The sequence below is a fragment of the Phocoena phocoena genome, chromosome 1 (assembly GCF_963924675.1).
Source record: "Phocoena phocoena chromosome 1, mPhoPho1.1, whole genome shotgun sequence".
NCBI classification, from domain to species: domain Eukaryota; kingdom Metazoa; phylum Chordata; class Mammalia; order Artiodactyla; family Phocoenidae; genus Phocoena; species Phocoena phocoena.
In genome coordinates this window covers 175896677-175911643 of record NC_089219.1, presented here as the reverse complement: position 1 = coordinate 175911643, position 14967 = coordinate 175896677, and the positions used below count along the sequence as shown (strand labels likewise).

General features: G+C 33.8%; 1 protein-coding gene across 2 annotated transcripts in view; it reads left to right on the top strand.

The window, feature by feature from the left end:
* The window catches only part of BRINP3 (BMP/retinoic acid inducible neural specific 3), a 413747-nt gene that overhangs the window by 5324 nt on the left and 393456 nt on the right, over positions 1-14967 (top strand). Inside the window, exon 2 of one of the 2 annotated variants that reach the window (XM_065879068.1) lies at positions 14454-14739. In XM_065879068.1, coding sequence (XP_065735140.1) covers positions 14504-14739 — 236 coding nt within the window. In that variant the 5' untranslated portion in view covers positions 14454-14503. Of the gene's footprint in view, positions 1-14453; positions 14740-14967 lie in introns of those variants that run through there. The other variant, XM_065879076.1, reaches the window with a different exon arrangement.

Here is a 14967-nt window from a genome sequence, read left to right as displayed (position 1 = left end):
TGGCAGTATTTCTAATGGTTTGAAAAATCAGCCCCATAAATGTATGTACAGAGATGGTGGAACAGTCTTTTTCAGACGTGAACACCTCAAATAGTAATGAACAAAATCTAAATATTTAGAAGAAAATCATTAAAGGTTGAATAAATCACACAATAAAGTAAACAAATGCTCCTTTAAGATAATTAACCCATACTTTTCTCAAAATGTTCTTATATAACAGCAAATATATTAATATACAGACCAAGTCTAGCTTACTCAAAACATTTAAATTGAGTGGCTTTACTTGAATTTATAATGAGAATTTCTGATTATTCATTCAGACCTGTCACCAATATACAAAGTTTCAATACATTATATACATGTGAATAGTAATATTTCCAAGATTATACTATCAAATAATGTGGAAGAAGACTAAACTTTCCAAAATTGAATAATCTAGAAAAAAAATGAATTGCCAGTGATCAATGAACAACAGCAACAAACTAGAAAGTATATTTTCTGTTCCTTATTACTAATTTCACTCAAAATGAAGTTTTTTTTTTTTTTTTTTTTTTTTTTTTGCGGTACGCGGGCCTCTCACTATTGTGGCCTCTCCCGCTGCGGAGCACAGGCTCCGGACGCTCAGGCTCAGCGGCCATGGCTCACGGGCCTAGCCACTCCGCAGCATATGGGATCTTCCCGGACCGGGGCACGAACCCGTGTCCCCTGCATCGGCAGGCGGACTCTCAACCACTGTGCCACCAGGGAAGCCCCCAAATGAAGTTTTTAAGCAACTTGTTAATTTGAATTCAAAACCTGTCTTGAGTAAGCGATTATGATAGCATGTGAGTTTTTTGGATTTGTAAGAGATACTCTTTCCTACTTACTGAAAGTTTCACAGTCACTTAAAAAATAGCACTTTTATTTTTTGAAATGCGAACTAAGAGAAATGAATCCAGTCTTCCCTGTGAATTGAAACTTAAAGTTCATAGCTAAGAAAAAGGCAATCCCAAGCAATTTCTTAAGAAGCACAAAATTATTCTTGAACCTTTTTTTTTGACTAAAGTACTTGTTTTCAGCATCTTCTCACCTTTGAGTGCAGACAGATTCTAGACTTACACCGCTCCTCCTCAACACACACAGATTTTTGCAACACTTCTCTCCTTATTTGAGAACTTGTAGATCAAGGACATATTATTGACATTTAAAATGTATAGCTATCTTTATATTTCAGCTAAAAAGGTAAACTAATTATGTTTGAACTGTGTGGAGAAAAATAACTTGGAGCATCCATGTTTCCTCTTAGAGTGAACTCTAGCAGGTTTTCATGTGTCTCTTCCATCCATCCATGAAATGTGAACATTTTAACACATCTCTTATTTAACCAATCAAAAAAATGAAACAACAAATTACGACCATATGAGGACAGGCCAGAATGAATATAAAAGATCACTCATGTCATTATAACTTTGTAAATCTATCCTTAACAGCTTCTCTTTAAGGAGATCAATTTGGATTTAGAGTAAGACCCAACAACTCCAATATAAACTGCTGTGATTAACTATTAAAAATATTTCTTTCTCATCCATAATATTGAATCAGTAAGGTAAACAAAAGTTTAATCTAGCTTCACATGATTCTTTCATGAAAAAAGTGATAACAATTTGATATGCTTTACTGTCTTTTGGATATAGATTTGCAAAGTTCTAAGCTGAAGATAATTTATTTGCTCAGCATTTGAAATTGTACAATTATTAGCCGATTATTAAAAGTTTATCTATTACCAAATTTTGATCTCAGGTAAGTCCTGCAATATTGATTTCTATGATTATTATTTAGAAGGTATTGCCTGACCAGTTCAGACAATATGATTTTAAAAATTACCACTATTACACTAGTATGTACATGATATGCTGGGTATTAGCTAATACTCAACAGTTTCTATGTGTCAGATATAGTAATGCCCCATTTATTTTTCCCTATAATATCCTTCAAAATCTGGCTGGCTCTTTTAATATAAAAACTCTCTTCAATAATATAGATTTTTTAAAAACTAAGTTTGCTTTACTTTACTTTTGAAACTTAGTATCTTAAATTCTTTATATCTCCCTGAATTTGGAGACAGTTTGAGCTATTTTAAAAGTTAAAGTAATATATTGACAAGAGTGGTCCTTGAAAATACCAAATGCTTTCAAAATTCCACGTTGGGGAATAATGGGGAAAGCAGGTGTTCACTGTTAGAAAAGAGTTTAGTTACACAAGGTAGAATATATTGCCAATACCAGGCACTGTAAGGGTACCTACCATATGCAAATATGGGCCATCCCAGCATCTTTGGCAACTGGGTAAGCTGTGCAAAAGTCCATTGCTGAAGACTCATTCTACAGTTAGAAATACCCAGTTCTGACACTCTTTGTTAGCTGGTGGTTCAGAAGAAATTGGAAAACAGCAGACAGATTTAACTACTTGCTGCTAGATTGGTTTGCTTGTTGTAGATCATGTCTTTTTGTTACTTTTGGTTCTTTTTCAAGAAATATTTATTGGATGTCTGATCAGTGGTGTGTCCTAGGGTAAAGCTTGGGAATATAACAATGAAAAGATACAATTGCACTTAAGAGGCTTATGGGTTTTTTTGCTATTTGAAGTACACTTTGATTTAATTAATCCACTCAGGCAAATTTAATGCTTGGTCACTCATTTTATTTTCACACATGTCCAATTTTGATATTGTGCATATAATTCTCTTTAAGAGAAGAGGAGGGCTGTCAAATTCCTCAGTATATAGATAGGTCAGTAAAGAAAGTATTTTCTATCTAGAGAGTTAAAGGATGACTATTAAGAGAAATGGAGGAACCAGGATGGTTCTGCTAATAAAGTCATAATAATTCTCAGAGTGATGATTTAGTTGACATCTGATTGTGTGGTGATTTTGTTTGTTTGCTTCAATGTTAGCTTTTTTTCAATGGAAACATTTTTAATGGGTTATGCCTTTTGATTTTTAGGAATTAAAATTAATAAAAAATCATATTAACATTACAAAAATGCACTTTATTAATTTAATTTTCTTATTCTATCATGTATTTATTGAGGGCCTTCCGTGTACCAGGTACTTTTGTTGGTGGTACAGGTGCATTAGTGAATCAAACAACACAAATCCTTGCCTATTGTTGCTTATACTGGAATTCATTATTACAGGAATTTCAGGAATTGTTGCATTATTACAGGAATTATTATCCTGTAAGTTGAATGATCCCTGTAATCAGAATTAGAAGATAGGTTAGGAGTCCACTGACAATGTTTATAACCCACACTCCTAGGTTGAAAAGTTTGAATATTTTCATTTGCTTGCCAATGGATAAAAAGAAACTGAAGATTATTATTTTGAAATTTTAAAAGATTTCCCTATGGCCTAAATAATCGGGATCTTTAAAAAACACTTTTTAATAATTTTACTAAACTTTCTTTGAAACTTTCTTAAATGTACTCTTTTGTGCGTGTGTGTGTGTGTGTGTGTGTGTGTGTGTGTGTGACTTCAGAAGATACACTTCTATTTGCGTTTCTCTGTAGAGTAATTTCTAATTAAAAAGCTTATTTCACCTTCTAGGCCTGGTTAACTCCAAAACAAGTTTTAGTCCCCTTATAGATCAAGAGATTGATTTATTGTCCATTTGGACACCAAACTTCAAGTTTTCTGAATTTTATCCCAGTATTATGTCTTAGTCTTGGAATGTATTAGTGAGCCTTTATTTACAGTAGTTCAGATGCCTTTACTGAGCAGCAAGTTAGTATTGTACTTTCAATTTTTACTCAGGATCACTATAAATATTTTTAAAAAAAGCATTTCTAAAGCTTTGCAAAACCGTAACTGCTGACGTTGTCCATAAAGGCAGGGGCAAAAGGTTTATTATCTTTGCATTTATATGGCTTTGCACATAGTATGTTTTTTCAATTAACTTTTTCCTCAAATTCTCTTTAAATTTACATTTATGTGACAGAATTCTTTTTACTGACAAGAGATATTTTATTCTCCTCACAAACGAGAATGCTTTTTATTATTGGATCATGCCAGAAAAAGCAGAATCATATTGCCAGTTATAGTAACCATATTAAATCCAGATGTCTGTTACCATTATTTCCACTCCACTCCTGTACATTGATTATTTTAATCTTTATTTTAGGCTGTCTTCTGTTCCTCTGTTTTGGTAGTCAAAGATACTAGTTATAACAAGGTTTCTGAAGCATTCCTTGTATTTTGCTTTAAAATTAGATTTTATAATCTAAATATACTATTCTAAACATCCTGCCTCCAAACTTCGTTCTTTAGTCTGTGGTCACTTTCCTTTTGAATTAAAATTGAGTACAATCTGAATCTTACCAAGATTTTTTTAATATAATCACTTATGTTGAAACACCAAGATATTTTTTATTTAAAATGTAAAGATAACCCAGGTTACTCTTGAACTTTGGGCTTTTAAGAATAATTTCTCCTATGTTCTGGACAGAATTAAAGAATGGAACTCACTTTCTCTTCATTTTTTCTAATCAGTTCTACCATTAGGTAGTAGCATTTAACTTCCTCTTTATTGGTAGGACAAGATTGTATTGACAGGATCAAGCAGGAGATTAGTTCCCTCTGCAGTATAACCTCCTCAGAGGAATACAAACCCTCATTAAGATGGAAAACACTTAAAGCTGTAATTCAGAGGCACTGTATTGCCTGATCAGCTAAATAAAATAAATAACGACAAGGACCCTCTGGAATACAGGTTTAGCAGAGTTAAATGACTAAAAAGTTTCACTTCTAAGGCCAGTCTTACAATGTGATTTAAAACAAGGAAGCCCATTTTTTTTTTTTTTTAAGAATAAGAAAAGTGAAAAAGTACAATAATAATGCATTACTAACATACTAAATAATGAAAATCTCTTATAAGCAGACTTAATGAAGCAGCTCATGAGGTTAAAAAAATAAAATAAAATAAAGAGGAATTCAAGTCAGTGCATGTTCCAAAACCTTACAATCAATGCGCATGACAGAGTTTTAAGTATTAGAGGCCAAAGGGATTACTATGCCAGCCGATCCTTCATTATCTGGTCATAAACAAAGGTGTTTAAGAGGATAATAGTATATTGTAAAATTTAGAAGACTAATGAATGGAAATCCATCTGCAGTTATTTAAATAATTTTCAAACCACTATATTGAAAACAATTTAAGGTAGTTGTTAACCCACCCAAACGTTTGTTTTTCAAATTCAAAAGGAATTGCTAATTCATATGAATGCATTCCATTCTTTCTGTAGCTGTAGTCTCTGAGTGGGTAACCAGGTTTCTGCGATGCCTGGAGTTGAAAGGGTTTGTTTTTTTTTTGCTTTAGGGATTAGCGTTACTTTTAGCTTTTTATAAATTAGTTTTACTTTCTTAAGGGAAAAATGAAAGAATTATCAATTCATAAGGAAAGAAAAACTTAGTTTTTGGTTTAATTCCTAGATAGACTTAGTGATAAATTGCGTAGCTAAAAGTCAGAATGATTTTATTCCCATTTCAACATGTTACTGTTTATTTGAACAGATGCACAGACAAAGGTAAAGCAATCACTTCTCTATACCCCTGGTGAAATATAGAAAAAAGAGTGGCAAAATCCTACCTATTTATGTGGAATATGGTACACATTATGTAAAACATGCAAAATTTTATGCCTTGATGAATTTCTTGACATCTTTACATAATAAAATGCCAAATTCTACTCCATTAGGCTATTTAAAAATTCAATACCTTTAAATAAACAATGTCTAGATTATGGAAGAGCAATTTTAGGTCATCTGAAATCTAAAATTACAGATCATAACTAGAATTTAATTAAAGCCATAAATTAATACATCATTACTAAAGTGAGGATGTAAATCATTGAATAATGGAACTCTCATTCTTTTATTAAATTTGGCTATATACTATATGTAGGTCATGAACATTCAAAGATGAAAATCCATATGCACATGCATATTAGAAGATGCATTATATTATCCATATGTGTTTGAATAAGCTCTTCAAACTGAATACTTGAGTTTAACTGGTGCTCTTAAAAAGCTATACCTTTGGGCTTCCCTGGTGGTGCAGTGGTTGAGAGTCCGCCTGCCGATGCGGGGGACAAGGGTTCGTACCCCGGTCCGGGAAGATCCCACATGCCGTGGAGCGGCTGGGCCCGTGAGCCATGGCTGCTGAGCCTGTGTGTCTGGAGCCTGTGCTCCGCAACGGGAGAGGCCGCAACAGTGAGAGGCCCGCGTACTGCAAAAAAAAAAAAAAAAAAAAAAAAAAAGCTATACCTTTAAAATTATTTTTGCTATATCCAGGGATCTTCCTTGCCAAAAGTTACTATAAAATATAGCATATACGTATACTTTTAGCAGTAGTCCTGAGTTTTCACACTATTGTTCTTTAAAATAATCTTATTAGAAATGATCCTCATATTCTTGTCATTATTTGGCATGTTTGGGAACATAAGAAAACTGACCTTATATAAAAATTTATGATTACATTTCAACAGAATATTAAAGTCATCTCATTCCACTGAAATGTTATTATTTCTCCCACTGTGAGATACCAATTCTGTTTTATGTATGTGGGATAGTATTTTTTTCTTTTAGTAAAACTGTAAAGCAATTTATAACAAGATCGAGTAATCAAGCCTATTGAATTAATCTTACAGTATCTCTGAACAGCAGATAGGTAAATTAAATCAGTCTGATCGTGAGTATACTTTTTAGCTCAATAGATAACACACACAAGCTGAAAACCTTAGTTTTCTGATTTTTTTAGTTTATGGTACATGTCTCAAAAGATATTAAACTCAATCACATTTAGTTGATTAGGATATAATCTTTATTGAAAACATTAAATTATATGGAGCAGATATGCTTTGAAAACCCATAATATGAAAACCTATATGATGAAAACTCATAATATGTAGTTACTCAGATCCCTTGCTTATAATAGCCTGAGATAAAATTATCCCACTTTTATTTTCTATTTTTATTATTTATATTGTCCATTTAAAATTTTTATTTTGTTCAAAAGCATTTCAGTAAGTGACAACAAAAATCCTAATAAATAACCTTCAATATGCAATTAGTTCTAATTAGGCTGTAGTGTGGTGTAACAGGGAGAGCTTGGTTTTCAGTTTGACTTCAAGAGAAATGCCATTTAAAGCTTGCTCTGCTGCATGTTTATTCACCTTGAACCTCAGTCATCTAAATAAGCAAATGGTGATAATAATATATACCACACTGTGCGGCTTGGGGGTAAAATAAGGAAATATTGGTAAAACGCTTGGCATGTCAAACGAACTCACTAAATGTTTATTTTGTTGTGAAGGAAATAAGTATAGCATGTCATTTTCATCATCACTGTCTTCCCCTCCACCCCTCCACCCCGACCCTATAGGGTTTGGAGGGGCTTCAGATAAAGTTATCCCTAGAATATGACCTTCCAAAGCGGGAGGGACAAGCCATTCAACTGCTGTTTCTATATTATTATTCTTTAAATTCAACAGTTGCAATACTATGTAAGACACTGTACTTGTTAACGAGAAGAGGATTTGTGTTTGACTTTCGCCGTGAACTCTCATTCATTTTGTCTATCTTCTGAAACCATGAATAATGGAACATAAATGAAAAGATTCCTAGTTGTCCACAATTGTGTGTGAGATCATGATAATACCTTATATTTTTACCTAAAGCTAGTACAGTAATTAATAACGATGCTTTCATATCCTTGTTCTTAACAATTTTTGAAGGTTAAGAATGCTTTGCTTTGATACTACTTGAACATGTCATTTATGATTATGATTTGGACACAGAAACCATGACCTCAGAACTCCATTTCTCTCTTTTCTCAGCTATCAAAGCCTTTGCCATCCTGAAGCATAGCTCAGATGCAAACTCCTTCGTAAAAAGTTCTTTTTTATTTCCACATCGAAGAAGTTTTCTTAATCTTGCCATCCATATCACATTAATTACACCTCAATTTAGTACTTAATTAATCATCATTTATTCATTCACTCAGACAATACTTATTAAGCAACTTTATTTCAGGCACGTTGCTAACTGTACTCAGCTGTCATTAAAATAGGAATGATTATTGTCCTCCTAAAACAAAGTTTATTTGGAGGCGGGGAGGTATGCAGGCAAATAGATAAAATATACATACAAATATGCAGTGTAAATGTGCTATAATAGAGGAAGTAATGGCTTCGTAAACTATGACCAGTCAACCTGAAAGGGTCACAGAGTCTTTGTGGAGGAAGTCACAACAAAGGCTGAAGTTCAAAGATAGGGTAGGGTTGGGCAGGTGAAGGGATCCAAGTAGAAATCAGTTTCAGGTGCAGTAAACTGCATAAGCAAAGATGCTGAGGATAGGGAGAAAGTGAGGTAAGTTTGTGGAATACAACTATGACTGAAACAGAGTTGATGTTTAGTTGATAATGGTGCTGGCATACACACGGCGGGGCATATGGATGAAGAGTTAAGCAAGGGAAGACAATTTTATAAATTTTCTTAGAGTTTGGATGTTATCCAGAGGGCAAAAGCATAATTATATAAGTGGGGTAAAACTGTTGTACATTCATATTTCTCTTTTTTAGTAAGATAACTTTTGCAGTTAAAAGTCGAGATTGGAGAGAGTCACAGGGGTGATAGGATGACCAATTATGAAGCTATTGCAGTAATTCAGTGAAGAGGCAACCGTGAGACTGTTGGGGGTACAGAATGACCCAGTCAAGTAAAGTGGGTATGGAAGAAAGTGATAGATTTGATTCATAGTGTTACATGAAGGGGGGGGACCCCTTCAGGGCCCAAGAATGGGCTCTTGTCTAACACTCGTTAATGAATTCTCCGAGGAGGCACACATGCTGACAAAGCAAGAGACTTGATTGGGAAGCAGCGTCCTGGCGGAAAGCAGGAGGGTAAGACAACCCAAGAAGACTGCTCTGCCACGTGGCTCTCGGGTTTTATGGTGGTGGGGTTAGTTTCCGGGTTGTCTCTGGCCAATCCTTCTGACTCAGGGTCTTTCTGGGTGGCGCGCGCATCTCTCAGTCGAGAGGGATTCCAGCGCAAAGGATCCTGGGAGCATGGAAGGACACATCGTCTCCTCCCTCCGTTTATCCCCGCCAGAGAATTCTTCCAGGTTAGTTTTATCAGACATACTGTGGGCTGGCGTGTCCTCCCTCCTTTCAGCCCCTCCTGAATTCTCCCAGTTAGTTTTCAGCGGCTCACTGGGACCTCCTGTTGCAACGCAGCTCAGACCAGCGGTTATCAGCGTGCCTAGGGGAGGCTGGCGGTTTCGGTCCGTGGTTCCCTCACAACAGGAGGAAGAACGCCTAGAATTTGGAATTTGGAAGGCAGAGGAAAGTAGGATTTGGGCTTAAATATTTGAGTGGATGGGGCTTCCCTGGTGGCGCAGTGGTTGAGAGTCCGCCTGCCGATGCAGGGGACACGGGTTCGTGCCCCGGTCCGGGAAGATCCCACATGCCACGGAGCGGCTGGGCCCGTGAGCCATGGCCGCTGAGCCTGCGCGTCCGGAGCCTGTGCTCCGCGACGGGAGAGGCCACAACAGTGAGAGGCCCGCGTACCGCAAAAAAAAAAAAAAAAAAAAAAGATCTGAGTGAATGGAAGTATCTATCATTTTTAAGATAAGGGACCAGAAAAAGAAACAAATGGAAGAATGTTGATTTTCAGTTGACGGAGGTATTGGTTTTTGACAGAGGGGACCATAGGCAGTGGGTCCCACCTTACACACGGCCTTCCTCAGTTAATTCTAAATTTCTGAGGACAGAAGTGGTATTTTTAGTGATACCTGTGGTTTACCTCCATCTCAAAACATATCAGAGTATTTTGCACATTGTAAATGATAAATAAGATTTACTCTTTTATGCTTGTTTTCTATATTAAATAGGAATATAAACAATGAATAACTGTGGAAAAACTATTAAAGATTTACAGTTAAAATGTTTTAACTTTTCCATCATTCATTCACTTATACAATGTTATATTTAACAGTTATTTGCTGCAGAGCTAGCATTTATTTCAATACATAATAAAATAATTACCATATATTATGTAATATATGATAATACAATAATATGTTTTATACTTGAATAGAATTTGGGACCATTTTATACAGATATACTTATTTTATAATAATAAAATGATTCTAAAGTTTATACTTAGTAGAATAATATATTACATTTAATTACTTGGAAGAATGTGGCTTTTAAATAAATACAATCACTTTGGGAATTGGAGACTATTTTGAAGATTGAAAGTTTTATATTTACACATTTTAGTATTAGTGATTATGAATGTTAAGGAGCTATTTTATAGAGAAATGCAGTAGTTGCTCAAATCGAGAAATTTAGAGAATGGGTATATGACCTTAGCAAATCAGTCAGTTTTCCTTAGATTTTGTTCTAAGGGATTGAGAGAGAGAGAGAGAGAAAGAGATACTGACTAGAATATGTGGTAACATATAAACAATTGGTGAATCTAGTTGAAGGATATATGTGTGTGCTGTATTAGTCTCTTAGCTCTTCTGTGGGTTTTACATTTTTCAAAATAAAAAAAAGAAATATATTTGACACAATTACTTATGAAACTTCTTTGCATTTGCAAGGTCCCAAGTGGATTTTATTCCCTAAGAAAATACTTTAGATATGTTAGCAATAAAAATCAGTCCAAATGCAGACATAAAAGAAGAAATCATACAGCATGCAATGTTGATTATTTAATGAATAGGAATCATTAGCATTGAAATACCAACTAGATATTGGATAATGAAATAATGTGGTGTAAATGATGAGCCTCAATGATGTTACACACAATTCTAAAGGATATATCAGTGATGCTTAGTCTTCTTTTTACCTTTATAGTTTCAGGTATACTAGAGATTCAGTTTCAATATGTTAGGACATATTTTATTTTATAAATTTCAGTAGTTTATGAATTTCAAATACACATGGTATGGCAGTATTTTAGATAAAAGTAGTGCACTACCAGCCTGGAATAGGATTACAGAGAGCTAGTGAGGAAGAATAATTATATACTAGAATATATATGTATTATAATATTATGTGTATTTATGATGTATTTTATGTATTAGTGTATATTACTATATATGTAACATCTTCTTGGTGTGTTTTCTTCTGTACAGATTCTCAAGGCCATTGGGTGTTTGCAAGTAATAATGTTGTGTGAGTTGATAATGTTCTCACTAAATTTTATTTTATGAGAAAAAATTTGTTATGAGTAGGCCATGTACTAAAGATGTATTTTTAAACAGTACGATAATTCACTATTTTTACTTCCTTTTAGTTTATGAAAAGAAAAACTTGATCAATACCACTTTTTAACATGAACTCAAATTTTTGTTTTGTATTTAATGTTTTGTTGTGTTTTGATCTTCAATCTCTTTTATTCTTCATAAAATACACCCTTACATGTTCTGGAAAATATTGTGCATTGACATTGTTATTTCCTTAGTTGTTTGCTTAGGCACTTATCCAGGAATAGTAAGTTCAAGATTATTGTGCATTATCCCTGCACTCCAGGGAGTGGAATTGATGAATTCACTTACTTAATCATTTTCACTTTCCTTCATTGTACCTCATGATTTCTTTTCCTAGCAATACTTCTAAGTTTAGCTGTTTACTTCAGTAGTGACCTCCAAATGTCCTCAAAGGAATTCTACTGGTAATTGTCACTGGTAATCTATATCATAAAGTTATCATATTATAAAGTCCATTCAGTAATAATTTTAAAATTAGTACTCATATACAAAGGTGATTCAAATGTGCATTTACCTGCTTTTGTGACAAACTAGGCTAATGAAGTTCTGTTGTTCCTGAATATTGAGCCTAATGGCCACTTGTCCTAAGGATCTTTGGAAGCCTAAATACATAAATGTGTTAATGTATTTTGACACTACGTTTCTTCCTGTTTTGTAACTCTTCAAAGTTATTTCTCAAAGAAGGCTTCTGTAGAACTGTTGGGTATCATAGTTCGGTTTATTGTACATCCCTTTAAAAAGACCTTATAATATAATGATTTCAGTAGTTCCCCCAAATTAATTTAAACTTGAACAGGATTGTTATTCCCATGTGCTAATAAACTGTTCTTTCAGAAAAACTCATTTCTGAACATAAGTGGGAACATGTATCCATATCAGAAGTTGAAGAAACAGAAATAATTAAAACCTAACACTAACATTTTTAGGTAGTTCCCCTGTACACAATTTAGGAAAATCTTTCCATTTTCTTATATGTTAATATTAGGGAATATGAGGACCATGAAACATCTTCAATATATTTGGTAAAGAAAATAATAAGAGCAGTTGTTCTGGGTAATTATATATTGAAAAAATGACAGAATTTTAAAGTAGGACCTTCAATGTCATCTAGGTCAATCATATCCTACTTTCACAACATGCTGTTTCTTAACAAAGTCGTGTACTTCACCACAAAGAGTAGGGTTTAATTTGATGGTATATAATTACATGATTTCCTATAAGTATGAAATATGCTTTGAAACACTCCTAATGTCCTTACATGCTATAGGTGCTTTTCTATGTGCTTTATGTAAGTATAAGTTTTTGGTAACAATGATTAATTTGCTACCTTGAATATATTTGATCAGCAGAATAAAAATGTGTGTTTCACAAAGATAAGGAATATTTATTAACCATTTGGGGATTATACCATACCATCACACATAATAATAATTCTTAGTTTATGAATGAAAATGAAATATACTGTTTTTAAGGTAAATAGTATTGCTTCCACATAAGGAAAACAATATGTAAAAAAATCTATTTTCTTCATCAGAACTGGAAGTTATGATCTGAATCATTTGACAGTGCTATATTTATACAAGTAATTGATGGGGATACAGGATCTTTTAACTCCTACTCCAAAGTACTTTTATTATGTGATATTGTCCTTTCTTATGATAAATCATTGTTAAAACATCTTCACTTGTAAGATGTCCTCTGTTACTTACAGACGAGGGCATATTTTAATCATCACATTTTAAAATCACCACATAAACAACTCATATGATTGGGGCAAATCAGATCGTATGTGGGTATTGAACCTTTTAATTGTGTAGAGGGTAAGACAGAATCTAAAGACCTAGCTCAGCCATATTGTATCACTGTTTTGAGATAGTTTTTAGTGGCAAAATTGCTGTATACCTCTCATATTGAAATAGTTCAGGATTAAATTGTGAATTACAGGGTTACAACTAACAGCAAATTAAAATTATCAATCGCCATAACCAAACACCAGAGACATATGGCAACTGTCATAGTTAAAATATTTTACTTAATACTGTGCATTTTGATGGCTTCCTAAAGAGATTTTGCTGATCCAAAATGCTCACAACCAAACTTTCTTGCTAGTCAGAATTTATATAATGCATGGTTCTATGTGTTATAAATAATAATTTTGAAAAAGTTTGGTGAGATGGAAAGTAAAATTGAAATTCAAATATTTGTAGAATATTTTGCATAGCATATAAACTGCATCAGTTGCTTTGTGTAAGGTCATTTATAATATATCACATTGGGATGACACCTCTTTGTTACTTTGGTTTTGAATGCCTATAAAATTAATGTATGTGTTTTCATAGTTTATGTATAATCTATATTGTTTTAGTTTGTGTATGTATATGAATTTTGTAGGTATGCCTGTTTATCTTATGAATAAGACACAGATGTCCATTTAAATCTTTTAAATGTGCTAGAAATAATTTAATTATAATTCTGTTTAAATAATCAAGGAAGTTTTTCCCTAATAGAATAATGTTAAAAATAACTGAGCAAAAATGCATACCTCTACTCCCACCCACCCCCACATCCACCCATCCACGCATCTAAATATATTGCTAGAAATAGATAAATGATAGAGGCATAGATACACACACTTATTTACTTGTTTATGTATTCTTAGACCCAGTTTCATTCCATCTCAGTTTATATATATTTTAATCCATTTTAAAGCCTTTTTCTAATAAGTAAACAATAAAATACATGTATTAAAATTTATAACACAATTTATTAAGTAAACATATTCAGTATTTCTTTTGAAAGTGTCCAGTGTTATAAAACATTTAAGCTGAAAAAATAATTATGAGTCAAAACTTCTGATAGTTGTTGCTCAGTGGGTTTAATGATCCACTGTATGGTGCTGTCCTGACAAGGCTTGCTGTAACTCAGTGACTTATTTTCCAATAATACAAAAAGAACCAAAGTATGAAAGATACACAGCTCTGAAAAAAAGAAATTATTTCAGTTTACTTGTTAATCACTTTTGCTATTATCTGATTTAAAACACTGATATTAGATTTTTGAAAAAGGATTTGCCACTTCAGTACCTTAATTGCTAGAAAAGAATCTTCCAGGGGTTAACTAATTGCCTGTGTGTTTTGTCTAGGTGTTGAGGGAAAGCTAAGAGAATGAAGGCTCTAAGTCCCCAGTGGAAGCATGATATGGCGGAGCAGAGCTGGTGCTGAATTGTTCTCTCTGATGGCTCTATGGGAGTGGATAGCACTGAGTCTTCATTGCTGGGTTTTAGCAGTTGCTGCTGTTTCGGATCAGCATGCCACAAGCCCCTTCGACTGGCTCCTCTCTGATAAGGGACCCTTCCATCGTTCACAGGAATACACAGATTTTGTGGACAGAAGCCGGCAGGGATTTAGCACAAGATACAAGATATACAGGTATGTAGCAAAGGGAAAGCAATTACAGATATCTTCCTTGAAGGTGGTGGATAACTAAGTTGCTCTAAGGGAAGGTTTCAGGTGGGAAAGGGTTATTATCAGAAGGGTTATTATTGACCATTCACCATGGTAATGTTTTCTGGTTATTTAAAAGTATTTCTTGGAGATGTAACTTCTTATGGAAAAACTGGATAATGGTGACCACAAGTGCAGAACTCCCAAATTCTT